The 23,710-nt window shown below is 41.5% G+C and overlaps 1 protein-coding gene across 1 annotated transcript in view; it reads left to right on the forward strand.

Annotated features, from left to right (window-relative positions):
• Positions 1-7,612, forward strand: part of ergic1 (endoplasmic reticulum-golgi intermediate compartment 1) — a 30,776-nt gene extending 23,164 nt beyond the window's left edge. The window contains exons 7-9 of the mRNA XM_083785352.1: positions 521-621; positions 3,593-3,715; positions 6,073-7,612. Coding sequence (XP_083641478.1) covers positions 521-621; positions 3,593-3,715; positions 6,073-6,180 — 332 coding nt within the window. The 3' untranslated portion in view covers positions 6,181-7,612. The remainder of the gene's footprint in view (positions 1-520; positions 622-3,592; positions 3,716-6,072) is intronic.
• The last annotated feature ends 16,098 nt before the right edge of the window (positions 7,613-23,710 follow it).

The following is a 23,710-nucleotide window of genomic DNA, read 5'->3' on the forward strand; positions in this document are numbered from 1 at the left end:
TCACCTGATCATGGCTGCTGGCCCACACTGCATGATGGGATCAGGAGACACCTAGTGGCCTGTCGTGGAATAGAGCTTCCACTGAAATGGAAAGTGTGAATGTAACAGCTCACATAGCCTGAGCTAACGTGTTAGGTTTCTGGTCTAGAGGGGCGGGTCGCGGCTCAGATTTGCGCACGCCCTGATTGGATCTCATCGATCTGTCCGTCACCCCCGGCCCCTCCTCTCCCCCCTAGTGCAGCCCTACGTCACATCATTAGGAGCGACGCCCACCCGGAAGGGTTGACTCCCACTTTTAGACCAGAGCGGCCAATGCGTTCCTCCAGGCTTTAAATTTTTGCACCAACAAAAATGAAAGCCTGGTACCGAGGCTACAGCTCACATAATGTGCCTTAAGGAAATTACTAAAGTGGTTTCATTAGGTTGCATCATTTGCTGAATCAAGCATCCATTTTTAGGTCACGTAAAAAAAGGAACACACTTTATATAAAATTAATTTTTTGTTTGTTTGTCGTTGCAGCTCTAGCCTCACATGACTACATATTGAAGATTGTTCCAACGGTTTATGAACATCTGGGAGGCAAACAGAGATTCTCATACCAGTATACAGTAGCCAATAAGGTAGTGTTTCATTTCCCTGTGTGTGTGTGTGTGTGTGTGTGTGTGTGTGTGTGTGTGTGTGTGTGTGTGTGTGTGTGTGTGTGTGTGTGTGTGTGTGTGTGTGTGTGTGTGTGTGTGTGTGTGTGTGTGTGTGTGTGTGTGTGTGTGTGTGTGTGTGTGTGTGTGTGTCTAAAACCTTTCTTATACCAGGACCCCATTGTTTTTTGTGATGACACGCACTTAAATAAGCACAAAATAAAGCATATATTGGTAGACTGGAATAGAAATAATTATTAGGAAATTCAATACAACACTGATTCCTGTTGATATTGTGTCTTTACAAAGAAGTTCAAAAGCTACGGAAAAGTAGCGTTTGAACCATTGGTAAATGGAAGCACATAGCCTGCTATATTTTGATTGATTGATTGTTTATTTATTTCCGTGTCCTGCACACAATGTGCCCAACCCTCATGGGTTTATAAGACACCATTTCACAGTTGCTTTTACAGCATGTTTACATTACATAATACACGCATTTACAGCATGTTTACATTACATAATTCGTAGAGTACTCTGTCTTCTTTCCCAAGCTTGACAAATAAAATCTGCCACAACAAAAGTCCCTTTGGCAAAACATATCTCCATTTTTACATAGTCATTTAAATCTAGGAAATCTATATCCTTGATAACACATAACCTTGATAAAAAAACCAGAGAAAATGCATTCCCAGCTATGCTTGAAAAGAAAAGAAAACATAATAAATACATGATATAATAAATAATATTTCCCCTTCCCACGGCCCCACTTGGGGTCTTGACCCATAGTTTGAGAAGCTGTGGTGGTGGGTGGGTCATTACAGTGATGGTGTTTATGGAGTCAGCCTGCAACATATGGCCTCCACACGTTACTATGCCTCCCTCTTAACTCGTCCACTCAACCGGAAGTGATTGCTCATCTTTTAACTACTTGGAAAAGCTTCATTAGATGTCAAAACACATAAAGAACTCTAATTCCCAGAATGCCCGTGTCCGCCAACGGGGCCAGGACAGGGAGGGTGTCCTCCTCACTATACATTCATGTCAAAATATATCCATGTAGAACAAATAATGACTTAATGTTGCTCATGAAGGTTAATCAAATTATTAAGAAGCAATCCCCCCCCCCCCCCCCCCCCCCCCTACAAGTCACAAGACAGAGAGAGTGTCCTTCTCACTACGTTGTCAGCTAGCTACCGTGGGCGCAAATAAACCCAAAATATATCAAAGACCAAATAACAATTTTAAAAGCATTTTTCAGGGGATGCACACGCACATTAGACACATCAACAGACCGACATGGAAACAGCGGTCGGACATGCGGTCGAACATGTAATACTCCCGTGCTTGCGTTTAGGTTTAGTTTAGGGTTTGAGGTAGGTTGTAACTTGTCGGTCTAATGACAATCGGACCAATAGTCAAAAGCCCTGAGGTCTTGTTTCCATTGAGGTTTTCAATTCATAATCAGGACATACAAGTACATACAGTTACTCATCGCTAGCACGTGGCAATCATGACAGAACGCTAAGTCATCACACAATCACATTTTTATCCTGTTAAATCATTCTGATTCATGTTGTCATTCATGAGTCTGTTAATAGACATAGAGTTCACATTGGCTGAGCATCTATACAAATACAAAATTATAATAAGAACGTATGTGACTTGACTTGCGCTGTGAGTTGTGGTGAGTTTGCTATTGAAGATGCTCAGTGAAATTGGTTCATTTGACCAATTTAGACCTGTTGAAACTGTACGTCGTTATACCGTTCAACTTTATTGTTCCGGCATTTGAGCACTGCAATGCGTTTTGGCTTGTAGCCTCTGTCGGGGTGTGACGAAGGCTACATGCCAAAAATGTGTTGCTGCTACATGCTTATAGTCTAAAAGCCGCCTGTGGACAAGGCCTTTAACGCTAAAGGTATTTTTTATCGTTTTTTCTTTGCCTTGAATCTTTTCTTAAGTTCTAACTTGAGTGATGTCTCGGACTTGCAATGAGTCCACTGTGTCTTCAGGTCAATGACATGGAAATAATATATCACAACTCACTGGAGCATGCATAATGTACGTACTGTATAATTGACCTATAGCTAATCCAATCACAGCTAAGCATAACATGGGTTAGACAAACCTCTCCACCAATAGTTTTACTATATGATAAAACATTGTTTTAAAAAAGAAATGTCATGCATATGGCAGGCCTTGTTGACGGATTGAGAAGAGATTCTGAAGGTCTGGTTCCAAAAATGAACCAGTATTTAATGTGTAAAATCCATGATATTTACATTAAAATGAATGAGCCCGGCTGGAAAGTGTCCAAGTGGGAGTGTCTAAGTGGGAGAGGCCCACGATTTTGTAACCCATTTTTCACCCCTGTGTCAATCATCCTGTGATGTGATCCTGGGCTCTACACACCCTCCGCCAACCTAGGGAGATCAACGGACTTAACTCATGCTTCCTTCATGCTTGAGTGTCCAAGTTGCTCCTTTACACCTGACAGGGGGGACTTTCCCTGGTTGGACGTAGCGCGTGGAAGGAACACGTTATTCCAACCAGTTCCTTTCCCCTCCATCAGACGTCCCGGCTGGCCAGGGGGAGGCAGTTTAGAGACCAGGATTACTGCATGTTTTTGTGAGGGTACCTACCCTAGGGGACACGGGGAGAACATGCAAACTCCACACAGAAAGGCCCTTTCGCCAACCCCGCCTTCGGGTATGGGCGAGAGGCCGGTTCTTAAAAAAAGAAAACTTTGAACATTCAGTGGATGTTCTGTGGTTTTTCTGAATAATTAGGCTCAAACAAGTGATCTGACCACAAATGCCGCCCCCTCTTCTCCCCGAATTTCGTTGTTATTGGTGAACATATACAAATGTTTGCTCGCCACACGTCGCTATTCGACAAGCTATTTTCAAAACAATAATAATAATAATCTTTAAATATTGTGTCCCCTCTACAGGAATACGTGGCTTACAGTCACACGGGACGGATCATCCCAGCTATCTGGTTCAGATACGACCTTAGTCCCATCACAGTCAAATACACAGAGAAAAGACCGCCTCTGTACCGCTTCATTACCACCGTGAGTTAACGACTCCATGACTTTATTCTCACCTTCTCTAGAACTGTTGTTCCCAAACTTTTTAGCCTGTGCCGTGACCCAAAAGTCTCCCCTGGACCTAACGGTGTCAATGTGTCACTCCGTGCCACGTTGTGAGCCTGTAGATTTATATTTTCACTACTTCATCATTTGTTTTCTAATTTATGGAATTTCTTAGATTTTTCTTTTACCGTATTTCTTCATGAAATTACTGGGGGGGGAAATTAATGTTTTTTTTATTCATTTAGCTTTTTTGGAATGTTTTAGGAGATGTTTTGAAATGGTAATACATTTTTTTAAAAGAAGGAAAGGAAACAAAAAAGAAAGGGACCCATAAAAGTTGGTCCATGATCCAACCATGGGTCCCGACCTTAGAGTATACTCTATGGTCCCGACCCAGTGTTTGGGAACCAGTGCTCTTAAGCTCTCTTGAATACAGAGCTTAGATATTGTTGCTGTCAATCCAAAACCCTTAAAAAAAACTTAAAAATGAAAAGAATGTTGTTTTGACAGAGTTAACCCCTTTACCTTAAAAAAATTGCTAAACAAAACGGCGAAACAGATCTACAAGCTCACTTGTGTGTATGACATTCATGCTGGGCATTCATTTACCAAAAAACATAAAAAGTTGAAATAAAGAGATGCCAGACACAGCCACAATAAACTATATTTCCAGTCCAGAAGGCTTATAAATGGCTCAAATAGTGCATTTTTGTACACACAAGTGGTCTGACTCAACAGACCTCTGTTGAGGTGGTCACTCACCACATGTTCACCAAATGGTTTATTTATGGGGTCTTTCTGTCTAACAAGCATTAAGAAATAAGCTCTCGAAATGTTTTCCCTCTGGCACGATCCCCTCACCTGATCCGTGTTGAGCAATAAAAGTGTTGCTCAGCTGGTCCTCGTCAGGTCATCAGGACCTCATCAAGAATTCAGGGGAATCATGACAAAATGCTGTGGCTGCCTGAGCGATGAGCCGCGCTCTTGTTTGCTCCGTGTGTTATTTTATCATGACTTCAGCATGAGGAAAGCAAAGGCAGATGACTAATTTATAGCGAGTTTATGACTCAGTGCTCAAGATTGCCGAGTCGAGCCTTGACAAGGCCGCATGTCGTAGTCCAAACTCATACTTATGTGGTCGTGTAATGGTGGAATTAGGTGGAAACGGGCGGATTGTGAAACAAACACGGATCATCAAATCCATGAGCACATTTTCGCTGGTGCCTTACACCTTATCCCTAAACTTTGATTATTTATTTTTTACTATTTTGAAAATAATAATAATAATAAATAGTTCAAATAGCCGATCTACAAGCTCACAACGTGGCGATGTAGATCGGCTATTTGAAGTTTGAATATTTTTCTAAATGGTAAAAAGAAAAAAAAGGCAAAGAAGTTTAGGGATGAGGGGTAAAATAGGGCCCATAATCTGTTGGGTTGGACTAGCCTGGTTAATAAACCAGACCGAATCAGCCGTTGGCAAAAATAAATTGCCTGCCGGCGGATTACGGTCTGGAGAGGCTCAATTTTACGCCCATTTCCTACACCAGAGAAATGGGGCGGCCAATCGGGTCACGGTATGCAATATGGGCGGGCTTTGGTACAGTGACTTTCAATGCTTGAGACCTTTGACTGACAGTAGCTCTGACCAATTGCGTCAAAGAGAAAATGTTTCAACCCGCCCCCCCTGGAAATGAAATCCAAGCTGAGCCTCCCCAGACTAATATCCCGCGGTACGTGCGATATTAGTCTGGTTTATTAACCAGGCTAGGGTTGGACAGCCAGACCCATTTATCTATACACTGGAGCTAGCAGTCGACTGGTCTGCTGCATGTATTTATTGTTTTAAAGGGGTGACTGACATTTCGAAAATACCAGACCAGTCAAGTGCTCCAGTATATTTTATTTGGGTAGTTTAGTCTCTCCTGAAGTGCCCTAGGTATTATTCTCTGATTCAAGTTGTCCCTGTTGAGCACCGACGAGCCCTTCTATACTGGCTAAAGCGCACTGGACCTCTTTGTACCCATCTATAGGTTTGGCCGATAGATTTGGCATCAACAATTATGCAGCCAATTTGTACCGAATTTCGTTGTTATTGGTGAACATATACAAATGTTTGCTCGCCACGCGTCGCTATTCGACAAGCTATTTTCAAAACAATAATAATAATAATAATCTTTAAATATTGTGTCCCTGGAACAACATATTTTCAGATGCGGGTCCGCAGCCAAATACATATTAATTAATGAATAACTTTTTTTAACACTAGTGAACCACTAGTGTCGATACTGACTGATGGACTATTTTGTATGAATTAACCATTGATTATTTTTCAGATCTGTGCCATCATCGGAGGAACGTTCACAGTGGCCGGCATCATTGACTCCTGCATATTCACTGCCTCTGAGGCCTGGAAGAAGATCCAGATTGGCAAAATGTCCTGAGTGCGGTTTCGTGCTCGCCCAAACCCCCACAACGTATTTATAACTGTAAAGGGTGCCAACCTGATTAGTGGAATCGGATACTGCTCAGAAGACCATGCAATTTGTTGAGATTGGACCACAAATTAGTATTAGTTTTAAGTGATAGCAATAGCTGTGAGGCGACATGGCTATAGGCTACATCTCAATGTGCGAAACCTTCTCAATTGATCTAGTTCGTCATAACATCTGGCCCACTGACTCGTTGGGGTACATCAAATATCGTCGCTGTCGGGCAGATGTTTTCTTAAAAAACGTTACTTTTTAGGAAATTTAGTTACATGCTCCTGTTAATACTGTTCATAAATTAAATATTTATGAAATCCACAGTCTTAAGTTAACTACTTTCATTTTCAAAAGGTTTGATAAATCCGATCATTTATCACATGATTGACGTCCAAAGCATTGTGATTTTGTAGTTTGTATATTTCGCCACTTTTGTACAGCACTGTTAACTTTTCAGGATTCAAATTCAATTAATCCACAATCCACAAGCTCGTATGCTTTTTTGTGACGCTGTAGTTACTACAGCGTCACATATCGTACTTGATCAGACTACAGTGTAGTATGAGCAAGTAGGGTATTCATTGACGAAAAAAACCCAAAAGTTTAAATATGGAGATGAGAGGTTTCTGCCTGACAGCAGCGATATGGTTTCTACCCGACAGCAACAAGGTGTTTCTCCTCTGTCAAAATTAGTGTAAGAAAGGAACCAGAAAGCCCTTGTCTGAGGTGTGTGTGTGTGTGTGTGTGTGTGTGTGTGTGTGTGGGACATGGAAGGGTCGATTGAAGGATATCTTTGGCTGATCTTCGTGTATCGTTTAAACCTGTGCTCTTTTACATGGACTGAACTTTAAATGATCCCATTGTTACAATTACTTTCCACAGTTGTTGAAGGAACAAGAATGACTCAGTCATGACTTCCAGGTGCAACAAGCTCTTGTAGCGTTGTTTTCGTTCATTTCCGACGTATTTGTTTGTTTCACTCGCTGTGTTTTGTTATGGCTTTCCTCTAGCTCCAGTAGGCTCATAACATTAGCTTCTGTTGCGACTCGCTCCGTGTTGCGGCATTCAGAGTATGGGTTTTTATGCCGTTTAGACTATGGGTTTTATGGGCTTAGAGGTAGCCTAGAGGCAGCTATGGTCGTCTTTACAGTCGTTGGCACCTGGCAAAAAACACACGGATGCTGTCCTAATCATAAAAGTGCCATACTCTACGAGATATGACTTGTGCAAAGGGAATAAACTTTTTTTTTGTTTACTTTGTAAACTGCGTGCCTTTGAGTTCTATCCTGGATTATTTTTACGTCCCGTAGGCGCACTGTTCCTCAACATCGGGTCCTTGGACCACCAGGAGTCCAAATGGACTCTGGTCTGTAGTTTACAACATGGAGCCGTTTCAGAGTTAAATAAAAACTGACATTTTGACAGTGTAGATTGGAGTGCCAAAAAAAAATCACTGCCGTCCTTTTAATCATTTATCATGTCCAGCTGGATTGACTTTCTCTTTGACATGTGTCTGTAAATCCAGTATTTACACAGATTCTTAATACTGTACGTCTTTTACAACAACAGTATGTGTATTGTCTACTCTTTGCAGTCAGACGAACTGGACAATTGAAACCGTGAACATAGTTATCTCTCAATCAACCTTAATAGCGTATGTATAACCTTACTGTAGATGTCGAATGTCCTTATTTCTTTTAATTTCCTGATGAAAGTTGGAAATATAATTTTTTATGTCCGCGAGAAGACAGTTTTGTTTTTTATTTTGTGTTGATTGTCAGACTGTCAGTTGTAATTTAGACGGGTGTGAATATGAAATTTCTATGAGGTTGTAATGAAGTGTGGGCTTTGTAAAAGAGTTGACGTGTCGGCTATAACACTGTTCCACAACGTCTGGTGCGGGCCCACTAGGGGTCCCAATGGACCTTTGCTGGTCTGTAACTCTGAGAGTGGTCCATTTGGTTCCATTTTGTTACACTCAAGTTACAGACCCCTTAAGGATCCACTCTGACCCTTGGTGGTCCTTGGACCCAACGTTGAGGAACGGTGAGCTTTATAACAGTTTTCAATTTCTTCATTGTCTTTTTTTTACGCTGGTTACCATAGCAATCCAGATCTAGGACAGTGATAAACAATATCCATAACTGGTCTTTCGGGCATTTTGAGGTCATTTTGCTCTTCCAGTTTTTTTGCATCTCAAGTTACTTTGTACTGCCATATCCTGTTACTCGAGTAAAGGTACTTTACAAATCAATGTGCTTTGGTTCTATTGGCTACACTAATCTTTGTGTAGAAGCGCACGACACCGACTGGGTCAAATGACAGCATGGCTTCTTCTTGGTGTCAGACTTTGTGTTATGTGATGACCACAGTCATTATGACTTCTACTGTGATGTATGGTTCCGTATTTTTCAGCCTGATTCAACCCACAATCACTTCCTTTCTTGCCTCTGAAAGAGGCTAACCGATGACATCATCCTCCTTAAATCTGAGCAATCCAAGCCCCCATTGACTTTAGTAAAAAGAAAAAAGGAAAAACATGGTTCAAGTACAGTCAACTGGTGTCCAGTTTACTAGGTCTAGAGTGACTCTAGACAGGGGTCTTCACATAGGTCATGGGGAGAGTAGTATTTCTCTTTTGGAAGTTGAAAGAAAGAGTTTGGGAACACTTATTAGTTAACTCAAACTAATTAAATAACAAAATCTAGAATTGACAAAACATTTTAGTAACGATAAACCAATTACAAACTATTTGGGGGGGAAAAAATAAATGGTAAAAACAAAATAAAAAAACATTAAAAACTACTGTATTATAACTTTGGGATGAAGTGGTGTTTTTACCAGCCCAGTTGCCTTGTGGTTATAGTGTCAGCCCTGAGACTGGAAGGTCGATTAACTCGGGTTTGATCCCCGGTCGGATCATACCAAAGACTCTGAAAAATGGGACCCAGTGCCTCCCTGCTTGGCATTCCGCATCTCTGCAAGGGTTGGATTAAGGCGAGGTTAAGTCCCTGCAACATATTAGTGTCGTGTCCAGGGGGTGTACTTGTACATCATGTCCTGGGTCTGTACTTGTACATCATGTCCTGGGTCTGTACATGTACATCAAGCTGCCTCACACTACAGAAACTGGAGATAGGCTCCTGGGCCTCATGGGATTTGGCAAGGCTTACTATGAAGTGGTGTTACATCATGTCAGATAGTTGCTAGTTTCCCTGAGCTATACAGTCATGTGTGCATAGTAGGTTGTGAGAGTGTGTGCCAGCAGTGTGTCACACAGGGCCATTCAACCGTCATTAACTGCCACTAGGGCGTGCGTACGTGTGGCTCAGATAAGAGGTGCTTCAGGGTGACTCACTCACACTTTGTCATCCTGCCTTTTCAAGCCTTTTGTTTACCTTCAACGTACTCATCCCTCACAGCACAGCACTGCGTATCCCAGTTCCTCCTCCACCTCCCTGGGTGGGAATTGGGTCACTAGGCTGCCTGCTGGGCAGTGCTGGCACCATGCAATGCCAAGCCAGGTAGATGTTAGGGCGTAGTCACGAATCACGATCTTGACATTTTACTTAACGATTCATTCTGTTGTGGTTTCATTCATTGGTTGTCACCCAGCCAGGAGGATGTCTTCATTCCACTGTCACAACGGGCCATTATATTTTGTAGAGAGCGCAGTGGTTCTCAGTGGCCCCACTGTTGGGCCACGAGAGTATTGCAAATGGGCCCCCAATTAATTGGCAAAACACTAAAGACTTTATTGACAATATATCACTTAATATTTTAAAGTCATACCAATAAATAAGAATTTAAAGTATACTGCCTTAGTGCCATTGATCTGAGATGGAACCCAATGGATTGATTGGTCATCAGCCTATCGAATGCCGTGTTAAGCGTCAAGCAGAGACGTGCTGGGGCTCTAATTCGGCCTGTGAAATGGAGTTGGAGAGGCCCTATGCTACGTGCCGGAAAAATGGCGCCACGGACCCAAATACTAACCTATTAATGGTGATTGTGATTTGGCCTCTTAATTCAGCCCGGGAAAGGGGTAGCGAGTTCCAGCTTACTGCTCCTCCAAATCTTAAATGAGCGTTTTCCAATTTCAGTGGTGATTGGTGGACGTGAGCATGGTCAGGTCTGCTATGCTGTCTCTGGTTAGGTGGGAATGGACTTCACTATGCATCTGGAAAAGGTTACAGAGGTACACAGGGGGGCGCTGCTGAGTAGATGTTATGCAACAGCTCTAGTTGTACTGACCTGGCTGCCAAAGCGAGCTAACCCAATGCTGCTGTCCAACTCCAACATGGTCCCTCACAGCTTCTGCAGCTTCTCTTTTAGGTCTTTTCAGGCCACTGTACCAGAGTGATTGGGAGGGAGGGTAGGTGGAGTGTGGCATCAGTGCATATCTGGCCCACCTGGAATATCATGCTCTCTCTCACTATGCAGCCCACAGGGAGTACTCTACTACTCCAGCTTGTTTGGTTACATTTTGGTTGTTTAGTTAGTTTGAATTAAATCATTTTAACTACTACTAACAATAACTGAAACGTGGCCACCTACTTTAGTTCCTCTAAACCTCTACACCAAAATAGCAGATGTAGCCTACAAGCTCACAACATGATGTAGGGTCTATGAGCTGCCCAGAAAAGGGACACGCACACTAGGGGTCATGTTAACTTTCACAGTTGATCACATGGTCATTTTTCCAGTAGAATTCAAATTCTGAAGGAAATATTTGTATTGTGCATATTTAATGAGCTAATCTACGTATCTGAACAGCAGACTATCTTAATAAATCAATACATTTATATATTGCAGATATTAGAATTAGATATGTGAATACATTTGGTTAATAGAGTTCATAGTAAGTAATTAGCATAAATAGCCTATTGTGTCCCAGCTTGTGCACTGGACAGCATAGGGGCTTCCTCAGCATGCCTCAGCGTGCACACAAGTCTATTTTTCTGTTGTGTTATTTAGTTGTTTGTTGGGAATGTGTTTGGGCATGGGGATAGTTAGTTAAATGGGTATTTCACTTTGGGGTCATTTAACTCTACTTTTGTGTGCACCCCAGACATTTGATTCATTATGTAGATCTTTGATATTTAATTTGATCAAACACCCCCCCGTCCAAACTCATTTTAATTTAAAACTCAACTTTAACATTGTTATTCTGTTCAGCAGAAACCTTGTATGTCCAAAACGGCATTACTTACTTTTCAGGAAACAGAACCTGTGTTCCGATGGATCCAAGTTATGATAGTCACAATCTCTTGTTAAAAGCTGTAAGCCAAGCTTATTCAGCAGGCCAGGTAGTCTATGGTATGAATGCATCCTTTACAATAGTGTGTGAGCACCCCCTGGAGGATACAAAGATAAATAGTTGCCTTTTTAGGTAGTAGGGTACTTTTCTTCCTTTCAAAAAAATATAGTGGAGTTAAAAGTGCAATTTCTGTCTTTCTGAAATCTAGTGAAGTGAAAGTCCATCCAAAATTACAAATAGGCTACAGATAAATGTAAATGTATATACAGATATAAATGTTGTACTTACTGTTGCCCCTACTCAACTAAATATAATTCGTTACTGTCCCACTGATTCTAAGTGGATCAAGTGGAACTTTGGTTCTGCATAATTTCCTAGTTATGATTAAAGTGTTAGCTTTTCTCTGGAGTTCATCCAATATAAATATTGAGTTCTGAGCATGCAAAACACAGAAACTACTGAGCAGCTCAGTCTGGGAGGCCTTTCAGCTTACTAATGCCAATTGGTCCAATCATGTGCCTGTTGAACAACCCATCTTTATTTAGAGTCGAATGCGAACCATTTAGATTAATGATTTGGTTATAATGAATTGGGGGGAAAACCCAATTGTTTGAGTATTTTAGTCTACAAGAGGACGTTCTCTGTATAAAGCAAGTTAAAGCTCCATTGTGTTAGTAATCATTGCTTTTTTCAAGCGAGTTGCCCGCCTATACCCATTATCAGCTTCAGTGTTATAGTGTTCCAGTTTCAGCTCATTTCTTTTGGCATCACTTCCAGTTTCACTTGTTTACCCTGTATCTTGTATATGAGCTCTCTCTCTCTCTCTCTCTCTCTCTCTCTCTCTCTCTCCTGACTGGATGAAATCGGTATCCTGACCTGAAAATGCCATTTCTGTTTGCCAAAGAGCTGGAGAGACTGGGAGATCCCTCGCTGTTACAGAACAGACAATCTTTATTGCAATGATTTCTATCAGACTATATAGAGCAATTTAACACTGATTTTAACAACATAAAAATATATAGGGCCTTTCACTTAAATGCATGCAGTAAGATGTAATGCGTTATAACATTCCTTCCTATGTGGCGCTGTGTCCATTGTCCAATACTGTCAATAATACCTATTTCGGTAAAATATGTGGCATAAATCTGCAATAGGCTACTTGTTGAGCTATAAAGTCTGGTTGTATGGCTGTGGTCCATGGTATTCACATGTTAACTTTGGTGGGAAAACATACATTATACTGAAGTCACAGGTTTCTGTCACTCATCAATCTAAGTTCTTGACTCTGATGTCATGTCATGGATAGAATAATTTCATCAATAGTTCTGGCATATTAATGAGGAGGCCCTGTGTATGTACTGTACATGGGATAATGGCAATATTGTATTTCTATCTATATTCAAATCCACCTTAAAGGAAGGTCATACTGATACCACCCCATAATAAGATGGATAATGCATCTAGGGTACTTCTTCTCCAGCTCTCCACATATAAAGGTCAAATTCTTTCAAACTAAACATGGTAAAGGGAGGGAGGTACAGTAAATAGCCTAAATAAGGAAGTATCCACATTCTTTCTCTTCTTTTTTCTCTGTTTCCTTTCCCCCCTTATATTTTCCATGCCTATCCTCAACAGGGACTAGGGAGCACCTGACCAGAGCTTGATGAAGTATTTCAAATGACCTAAATAAGGGTAGTCGGGAACCCCTAGTAGGGGGTCCTTACTCCTTATCGCTATAGGGTAAACTTAATAGGGTTGTGTAACATGTGTTGTACTATATGTACACAACACTGATGATAGTGCTGTTAAATGAATCATGAAGCCATCAAAGCGGCAACATCACTTGACAAGAGTCTTAAAAAATGCCTATACTTCCAATAGTGTTATATCTTTCAATGCTCAACAGACATTAATGACACATTCAGTTAAATATAGTGGGCTATAGCTTTGAAAGTGTTATCAAGTTATAAGACAAAATTGTGTGGCGTAGGCTACAGTAGGCTAGGGGTCCCTGCTCATGTCTCAGCTCCTTGGCATAACAAACGGACTATTCTGTCTGTATGACATAAGTCTTTTTTTAATAAAATAGATAGGCCTAGTCTGTGAGTCACAGTCATGGTTGAACTAATGCATGCAGACATTCTAGTCACTTAACTGTCAACTGACATATGAGAATGTCTGCAATGCGAGATCAGTTCAACCTTCCCTCAACCGACTGTATAGGCCACTACATTCCACTGGGATATGGGACCGTTGCTATCTACTGGGGCTATGGGACCGTTGCTGTGTGGTTGCTATCCAATGTCATGTCCGCGTTCAAAGTGTAAGGTGATAGGGATGGCGGCAGCTTGTTGGCAGCCACTGCGCACAGCGCACGTGTGCCATGTGCCAAGACCGGCCCTTCACAGCTGTGCTCCTATTGGCCCTCGGAGGAGATAACAAACATCCACAAGTTCTTGTTTTCATTACCTTCAAATTTCAGGCGGGATTCTTTTATTTGTTTTTGTTTCAAAACAGTGTCTCAAATTGCAGCAGGAGCACAATAGAAGACACACGCACACAGGCAGACTACTAGACCCGGCATGCATAGGACTACAGGAGCACAGAACTACACTACACGGTCAGCTCAGCACTTCGGATTCGGAAAGACGTTTAACAAGATGGGGAACAGCGAGTCTTCCAGCAGTCTATTCAACCCATTCACTTTGGACAATGATGTGACAGTTGTGACTGCTTCCTCCATCAAGAGATGCACTTGCAGCCGGGCAGGTGAGTCTCATTAATATAATTTATTATTAGGCTACACCTGCAAAATGATCTTTGGTCCTGTTTAACCCTGTTAACTTCAATAGTTAGATGGTAATGTGGTTATTCTTAACACTTCTTTTCTTACAGTATACTATCTTGGCATAGGATGTATTTCCAAACACTTGATATTTTGGCTTTGACTGGCTATATACAATTTTGCCCAGCTTGTATTTGCCAGGCTGGACTGTAAACCAGCTAGGTTCAGATATTCTTAAGCTTATCATTATTATTATTAACTGAGCTAATAATTAATTAATTATTGGCTCAATAGCTATGAAGGCATTAGAGCTATGGACCAGACATTATCAGTCATGATAATATTAAACATTTGGCCTGATTCATAATAATAATTAAATCAGATCAGAGTCAGACTAGATGCATTATGTCATACACATTCAACAACTGTTGAATGTGTATGATTGAACAACTGGCTTGTAGGCCTACTTTGTGCAGTGGTGGAATGTATAACCAAGTACGCCTACATTTACTAGGCTACTGTGCTTAAGTACCATTTTGGGGTAGAGTTCATATATCTCAGAGGCAAATATTGTAGCTACTTTTTACCCCTCTACAATCATTTGACAATTTTACTGTATTACTTTGTAGATTGAGACTAGTATGGCTATTACAAAACACAAATTAATCACAGCCCTATTGTATACTGTATTCAGAAATATAGCTTGTAGATCGGGTATTTTCAAAACATTTTTGTGAAATGGAAAAGAGTATGGCTACTAAGTCTATACTAGTATATTTATTATTTTGTATACATCAATCCTAATCCAACTACTAGGCTACTTGTATGCTAACTATAGTATTTCGACACTGTGGTATTTCTACTTTTACCACGTAACCCCCCCCCCCCCCCCAAAGCACTATTTGATTTTAACATGAATAAATAGATTAATTTCAAGAATTTTCACTTATGTTTGCGAAATAAATAAAGGGCATCTCTGTTATGAATTCCTCCCCTAGCATGAGAAAGCTCAGTGCCAGTGGTTCCCAAAAAGTGGGGTCTGGGAATCCCCAGGGGTCCTTGTGGGGGTTCCAGGGTTCCTTGTGGGGGTTCCTGGGGTCCTTGTGGGGGTTCCAGGGTTCCTTGTGGGGGTTCCTGGGGTCCTTGTGGGGGTTCCAGGGTTCCTTGTGGGGGTTCCTGGGGTCCTTGTGGGGGTTCCAGGGTTCCTTGTGGGGGTTCCTGGGGTCCTTGTGGGGGTTCCAGGGTTCCTTGTGGGGGTTCCTGGGGTCCTTGTGGGGGTTCCAGGGTTCCTTGTGGGGGTTCCTGGGGTTCCTTGCAGCGAAACCAGTTCATCGAATTGATAAGATCAATCTGGGAAGTGGAAACCCATTCTATAAAAACATCTCCACTGCCTGTTTTATGTAACACCACTTCCTCCTGGCAGTGCTTCTGTGTTTATGCCTACTAACAACAATCTTACATATTTACCAAATTACAAGCTCACAATGGGATGGCATGCGATGCGTTGTGAGCTTGTAGATCGGCTACTTCAGTGGTGTAATCTATCGTTACACGCTATTTAGCCTACGTAGTAGGCCTAGGCCTATGCCATGCTGAAGTTTTTGAAAAACAAAACAAAAAAAGCGAATCATTTCATTCATTAACCACATGCAAGCATATATAACAATACAAATCTTGTATGGGGGCTTTGGGGGGTCCCTGGAACAAAATATTTTCAAATGCGGGTCCACGGCCAAAATAATTTGGGGGAAAATCCAGCCCATTGTAATTAAAGTTTGTTGTATGTGTATGAAATATTTTTAGATTGACAGGAAATGCCTGTCCCCTGATTCGCCACTGGCCAGATCTGTGGTCAAAAGAGCCTGGTGGTGGTGATGACATCATAGAATTCTCATATCCCCCTGGGATTGGTGGGAAAGTCCCCCCCCGCCCCCCCCCCCCCCCCCCCCCCCCCCCCCACACACACACACACACACACACCGTGGAGGTGGGCGGGGACCCCCAGGGGTCTTTGAGGTGGAGCTGAGTGATTCATTGTTAAGAACCAAATGGACCTTTACAGGTCTTTTACTCTGAGAGTGTACAAATGGAATGGGGGGGGGGGGGGGGGGGTCTGTTAAATGTATAAGTTTGAGAATAAAATATCTTTGCGTCATGTTCCTTTGGTTGTCTGATGTAGAAATTTGATATTTGAAGAAAACTTTTTATTTATATTTATTTGACCAACTCAGAATCTGATATGCAGTCCAGTGAGTCCACCAAACAAGAGCAGAAACAAATTTAAAGAAAGTAAAATTCACTTATGAACTAGACAAAGTGCCAATCGGCACAGGTCTCCACCAGGGCAGGTCAGGTTGTGGCCTCATGGTGGCGCTATAACAGGCTGTTGAGGAAGATTTGGGCCGGAGGTTCGTGTTGGAGGGATGCAGGTACAATGTTTTTCCATGTGTGCATACATAAGTTGTATACAGATCGATGCAGTTATAGCTAAAAACAGGAATTGGCCTGTTATAGCGCCACCGTGAGGCTGATTTTGAGGAATAAATTATGGCATGTCGTCCTCGGCCTAGTGAAAATGTGCGTGTATAATTTAAGGGAAATTGCACACTGTGTTTGTGATTTGTGGGCTTTTTTCGAAATGGACGAATCGTGTGAGCTTTGGAAGCCAATCTTAGCCAATCAGGATGGAAGATGGGAAATGGTGCCGCTCCGTGTTGATCACATGACTATGGAGATAGTGTATACCGATTTGCGTGAAATTTGGATAAAATCTGAAGGAGTAATAATAGAAAATGTGTTTTACATATGTCGGCCTCCTGGTGGCGCTATAAAGAGCAGATGTGAAAAATTCCAGGCAAAGGTTTTTCCTTGGCCTCTAGGGAGTTGGCATACAAAGTTATCCACAGATCCGTGCAGTTAGAGGTAAAAACACTTTTCGGCCAGTTATAGCGCCACCTTGAGTCTGAGTTGTAATTGTTCATGTGGCATTTTGTCCTCGCAAAATTTGGCATCGACCGGATTAACGGTGGCCGAGATTAGCTGCTCACGGACACACGGACGGACGGACGGACACACACACGGACGGACGGAGTGCAAAACATACTCTCCCCACATGCCTTCGGCCTGGTGGAGACAATAACAGGCATGATGTCTAATTTACAATCAGTCCAAGCACTTTTTTTCATGATGACAAAATGACACCCTGCTGTTGTTGTCACATTATCATCTAACTCCCAAAAGCTATCCGTTTTCTAAATATGACTTTAACCACTAGATGGCACTGTTGCTGTTCTTTTCTTGCACCTCTCACTAGTCAGTTGGGAGGGGGGGGGGGGGGGCAACTGTTTGTCAGATGACATTTGAAGCACACCTGGACTGGCCATCAATGGCATGCTTGATCATGTGATTTCTGTCAGTAATAGCCTATAGTAGGCAAGTTAAACGTTGTGCTCTGTCCTGTTAATAGTAATATACAGCAGTGATTCTCAACCTTTTTCATGTCAAGGTCATGTAACTCAGAGTTACAGGCTTATGAGGACCCTATGCTGAGTGATATAGGTATAGTATACTTAACTACATGTGTTTTTCATTAGACTACCACACCTAGCAGTATCAAAACTTCATAAGTCGACCACCATATTATGGTCAAGTGCAGGGGTCTTCAACATGTTTCAGGCCAAGGACCCCATTAGCTGGGAGTTAGGTGAAGCAGGGGGTGCATGCGTTATTTAGACATACTAACGACAGGCATTAGTACGACAACACCGTAGCTCCCGACATGTGTGGCCGGTTACTAACCTGTTTCCGGGTTAAAACTCACCCGTGGCTCCCGACATGCATGGCAGGTTTAAACTAACCCGTGGCTCCTGACATGTGTGGCAGGTTAAAACTAACCCGTGGCAGGTTTAAACTAACCCGTGGCTCCTGACATGTGTGGCAGGTTAAAACTAACCCGTGGCAGGTTTAAACTAACCCGTGGCTCCTGACATGTGTGGCAGATTAAAACTAACCCGTGGCAGATGAAAACTAACCTGTGGCAGATGAAAACTAACCCGTGGCAGATGAAAACTAACCTGTGGCAGGTTAAAACTAACCCGTGGCTCCCAACATGTGTGGCAGGTTTAAACTAACCCGTGGCTCCTGACATGTGTGGCAGATTAAAACTAACCCGTGGCAGATGAAAACTAACCCGTGGCAGATGAAAACTAACCCGTGGCAGATGAAAACTAACCTGTGGCAGGTTAAAACTAACCCGTGGCTCCCAACATGTGTGGCAGGTTAAAACTAACCCGTGGCTCTCAACATGTGTGGCAGGTTAAAGGTTTTATGACATTCATTTTCATTTATTTTTATTTTTTATTTTAGGTTTTATGACCTCAATTACACCCAAAAAACCTGAACTTTGAACATTCAGTGGATTTTCTGTGGTCTGAAGTTTTCTTTGGGGTTTTTGGGGCCTTTTGAGCTACAATGAAAACAGGCAACACAGTGAAACAGTGACATCTGCTGGCAAATCCCATTGACATATATGGGATTTGCAGTAAGTGATGTCACTTACTGCCGGCAAATCAGAGCACCTGTTTGAGCCAGAAAACCCCAGATCACAGAAAATCTACTGAATGTTAAAAGTGTTTTTTGGGTGCAATTGAGATTAGAAAACCTAAAAAAACCCAAGAACAATTCCAAAACCTTTTTTTTTATGTCACAATCCCTTTAAGACTTCCTGTGAGGTTAGGTTTAGGGTTGGGTTTTGGGTTGGGTGCCGGACTAATGTCTGTCGGACTATTAGTACAGTCCGACCCCCCCACCCCCCCTTTTTTATTTTGGAAAGCCTTCCGTCGTTCCATGCAACTTGATAAGAGGCTTTCAAAGCTGCTCACCACATTTAGCTGATTGTCTCGTCAATGTCTGTTGACCTTTTAAGAGACTGGAAGTATTCCACTGTTTTTTCTTTGAAGTGACCCGGGCAGGGTGGCCTCCAAGTGATGTCTTAAAATACTGTAGATCATTCTGACATCACTAGTGTTGACAGGATTTTTGTTTGTTGTGGAATGTGGACCCCCAAATTGGTACACAATTCTTCCTATCAGAATATATTTTGTGCCAGAGAGACCCCCAGAAGAGAAGATTTGTGTTAAAAGAAATTCAAATTTATTCAAGATTTTATATGAAAGTATAAAATATGGTTAAGTGGTTAAAATGACACATTTAGCTGGGGACCCCCTGGTATAGTATAAGCCTGCTCCAAGGACCCCTGGGTGTCCCCAGACCCATTAAAAAACAATCTAATCACCAAGAATTGGTAAACCATTTCTAGCTAATCTGAGGACCCCCCTGGGCTTCCCAGACCCCCTGTTGGAGACCTCTGGTCCAATGTAAACATGTAGGGGGCTACTGTAAACGTGTTGCTATTAAGACATGTGGACTCAGTGGTTATTTGATAGCACAGGGACGCGCTGTTGACTTTAGCAACAGGTGTGGTTGTGTAACTGTGTGTGTGTGTGTGTGTGTGTGTGTGTGTGTGTCCAGTGGCCACTAAGGTCCATGTCTATATTTGCCATCTGAACAGTACAGGAAGGTCACTTGGCTGCTAAAGTGTACTCATTATGACATCCGACTGCTTAATGAAGTGGTTGCACCACTTAAAAATATCTTAAAAAATCACACCCGTCCCGTGTGAACCGAGTGGTGCAACTCCCCTCTCCCCCTGCCCCTCTCTCTCTCTCTGTCTCTCGCTCTCTCTCTCTCTCTCATTAGCAGGCAACAGTGCAGCACTATCTCTCTCTCTCTCTGTTTCTGGCACAACAGCGCCACTTTTGCCCCTACTGGTACTCTCAACATAGTAACATAGTCACATAGGTTAGGACGGACATTGCTGTTCCTTGGAGTGGTTGCACCACTCAAAAATAGATAACGGATAGTAGAATATGAGAAATAAACATTGTGAGAACTCACAGATTAAAGGGATTGTGACATTAAAAAAAAGGTTTTGGAATTGTTCTTGTTTTTTTTCTAATCTCAATTGCACCCAAAAATCACACACGTGTGAACTGAGTGGTGCAATTCCCCCCCCCCCCCCCTCTCTCTCTCTCTCTCTCTCTCTCACTCTCTCTCATTAGAGTCACTACCCCTCTCACTGTTTCTGGCGCCCCCTACTGCTATTATTAAGTCACATACTCATGCTCACACAGACAGACAGACACACACACACACAAACAAACAAACACACAGACACACACACAAACAAACAGGTACGAAGACATTGCAAGCTGGTTGTAGGAGTGGTTTGCACCACTCAAAAACATGAACTTTTAACATTCAGTAGATTTTCTGTAATCTGGGGTTTTCTGGCTCAAACAGGTGCTCTGATTTGCCGGCAGTAAGTGACATCACTTACTGCAAATCCCATATATGTCAATGGGATTTGGCAGCAGATGTCACTGTTTCACTGTGTTGCCTGTTTTCATTGTAGCTCAAAAGGCCCAAAAAACCCCAAAGAAAACTTCAGACCACAGAAAATCCACTGAATGTTCAAAGTTCAGGTTTTTTGGGTGTAATTGAGGTCATAAAACCTAAAAGAAAAAGAAAAAGAAATGAAAATGAATGTCATAAAACCTTTAAGAATTATAAAACGATTCATGTAGGGTCAGTACTCAGGAGGACAGGACTAGACATTTAGAGGTTAGGTTTAGTGGTTGAATGTTTTATACCTATATACTGGAAAATAGCTTCAAGTTGTGAGCTCGTAGATGTGTGTGTGTGTGTGTGTGTCGTGTGTGTGTGTGTGTGTGTGTGTGTGTGTGTGTGTGTGTGTGTGTGTGTGTACGGACTGCATCCATTCATCATCATCTTAGTATTGATTCTATGCATTCGTTTTTTGATTGAACGAATAATCAATAATTAAAATTTGAATATTTTTTGAAAAATCAACCAAATTGATTAGTCCGATTAGCCACTTAAACACAAAAATGAGTGAGTTCGTAGATCTTATATAAATAATAGTTTTTGAGGGGCGCTAGCCCCTCCTATGTCCAGCTTTGAGGGTTTGTGTAAACACAAACATTGTGCTAACACAAACATTGAATGCCATTGACAATGAATGATCCGCTTTGAGCGTTTGTTTAAACACAAACATTGAAGACGAAGGTGAGGACGCAAATTGTGATTGGCCGGGAATGAGATGATGTATGATGATAAGAGCGCCCCTCACTTCACACGGGTGTGATTTTTATTTGTATACATAGACTGTTGCAGTCTAGGCCTACATGCATGTGATGAAGTTGGAAGGAACAAATAGTAGTAAATAAATATGTATAGTTCTTAGAAGGTGAGAATGAGGGAGCAGGTCTATGCAGTGCCGTGTAGAGTTTCACTGTTAGAAACATTCAGCATGCATGTCGTGTTCTTACATATTGTCAGTGGTGGAAAGTAACTAAGTACATTTACTTTACTTGAGTATTTTTCAATCTCCAATACATCGACTCCACTACATCTCGGATCAAAGTTTTGTACTTTTACTCCACTACATTTATTTGAAAACTTTAGTTGCTAGTTACTTTGTAGATTTTGATTATTATTACAAAATACATTAACCACTTTAGCCATTTGAAAATAGCTGATCTACAAACTCTATATAGCTTGCCCACATTCCCAATGTAAAAGTAGGAATTACGAATGGCCAATTTCAAGCTCTTTCAAAAATAGCAGATCTAATCTATCTGCAAAGTAACTAGACAACTAGTGACTTACATTTTCAAATAATTAGTAAAAAGTACAATATTTGCCTCTCAAATGTAGTGGAGTATGATCGAAAAATAGAAGACTCAATTAAAGTAAAAGTACTTTAAAATTGTAATTAGAGTAATTGAGTAAATGTACTGTCCACCACTGGATGACATTTATGTTTTGGTTCCGAAGGTATACGTCTGTACTCTGTATACCATTTAGCGTGGGAGAGATGGGAAGGGACCCTCCGTAAAGACGTAAACATCCAAATGTCAGAAACCTTTATGGGAGTCCCGAGAGGGGCTATGTTTTGGTCTGACATGGCTTGTTGAAGTTGTTTTTGAAGTGAGTTCTGGTCTTGTTTCTGGGGTCAGTGATGGAAAAAGTACTCACATTTGTTAATTAAGTAAAAGTATCAATACTGCAATGTAAAACTACTCCGTTACAACTTACAAGTACAAGTACGGTAATCAAAATTGACTTGAGTAAAATACTGGTGGGAATCAAAATGTACCAAAAGTCCCATTTCACAAATATATAAACAATAAGGAAAATAGCAGATGTACAAGTTCACAATGCATCACATGCGTCACAATGCGTCGCATTGTAGATTGTATATTTTCAAATGGCCGAAAGTGGCTGAAATGTGTGATTTGTAAGTAAACTAGTCACTACATTTTCAAATAAATGTAGTAAAAGTACAATATTTATATCCGAGATGTAGTGGAGTAGAAGTAAAAGTATTGGAAAGTACCTCAAAATTGTACTTAAAGGGTAAGACCACTTTTTGATAGGTTTGGGTTGTTTTCTTACCTTATTATGGGCAAACTATTCCATTCCATGAGTTATTTCGCTCCGTTGTGTTGTTTATTAGCAATTTAAGAAATAAAAATAGTCGCTCATTGACTTTCATTGTAACGGGGAAACACCTCTCAAAGTCACTCTTTTAGCACATAAACCAACACAACAAAAGCTGATTCTGACAGTTTATGACATCAGGAAAACGCATGCAGTTTTATTTTCGTCTTTTAAGATAGATTTATAAAGTTACTATTTTAGTCGGAGATACAGTAGACTAAAGCAGTACTACTAATCAGATCGTTTTTTACTCAACGCGAACAGCAGTGATTCGGTCGGCGTAGGCATACCTACTGGATCTTCTTTCTACACAAATTAGTCAAAAAAGACAATGTGCTAAAAGAGTGACTTTGAGAGCTGTTTCCCCACTACAATGGAAGTCAATGGACCCTATTTTGTATTTATTAAATTGCTAATAAACAACACAACGGAGCGAAATAACTCATGGAATGTAATAGTTTGCCCATAATAAGGTAAGAAAACAACCCAAACCTCTAAAAAAGTGGTCTTACCCTTTAAGTACAGTAAGCGGTTCGTGTCATCATCGCTTTCTCTGTGTGCGTGTGTGAATGTGTGTTTCGTGTCATCTTGGTTCTCTGTCACATGTGAAATTCTTGAAGTGGCACACACACACGCACGCGCGCGCGTGCACGCTCTCGTGCGCGCACACAGTTAAAACATTCAGCACCTTCTGAATTATTGAAGTCTGCAGCTGTTTGGCAATGTATGCGTGCCTGTCTGCATGCATGTGTGAGCAAGAGAGAGAGAGAGCGAGTGTCTCCTATTGAGGATTTTGAAAACGGCTCTAGTGAAAGCACAATAACAATACTGTATATACTACTAATATACTACTTCAGTAT

This window comes from Protomyctophum parallelum (genome assembly GCF_964188405.1).
Source record: "Protomyctophum parallelum genome assembly, chromosome: 16".
NCBI classification, from domain to species: Eukaryota; Metazoa; Chordata; class Actinopteri; order Myctophiformes; family Myctophidae; genus Protomyctophum; species Protomyctophum parallelum.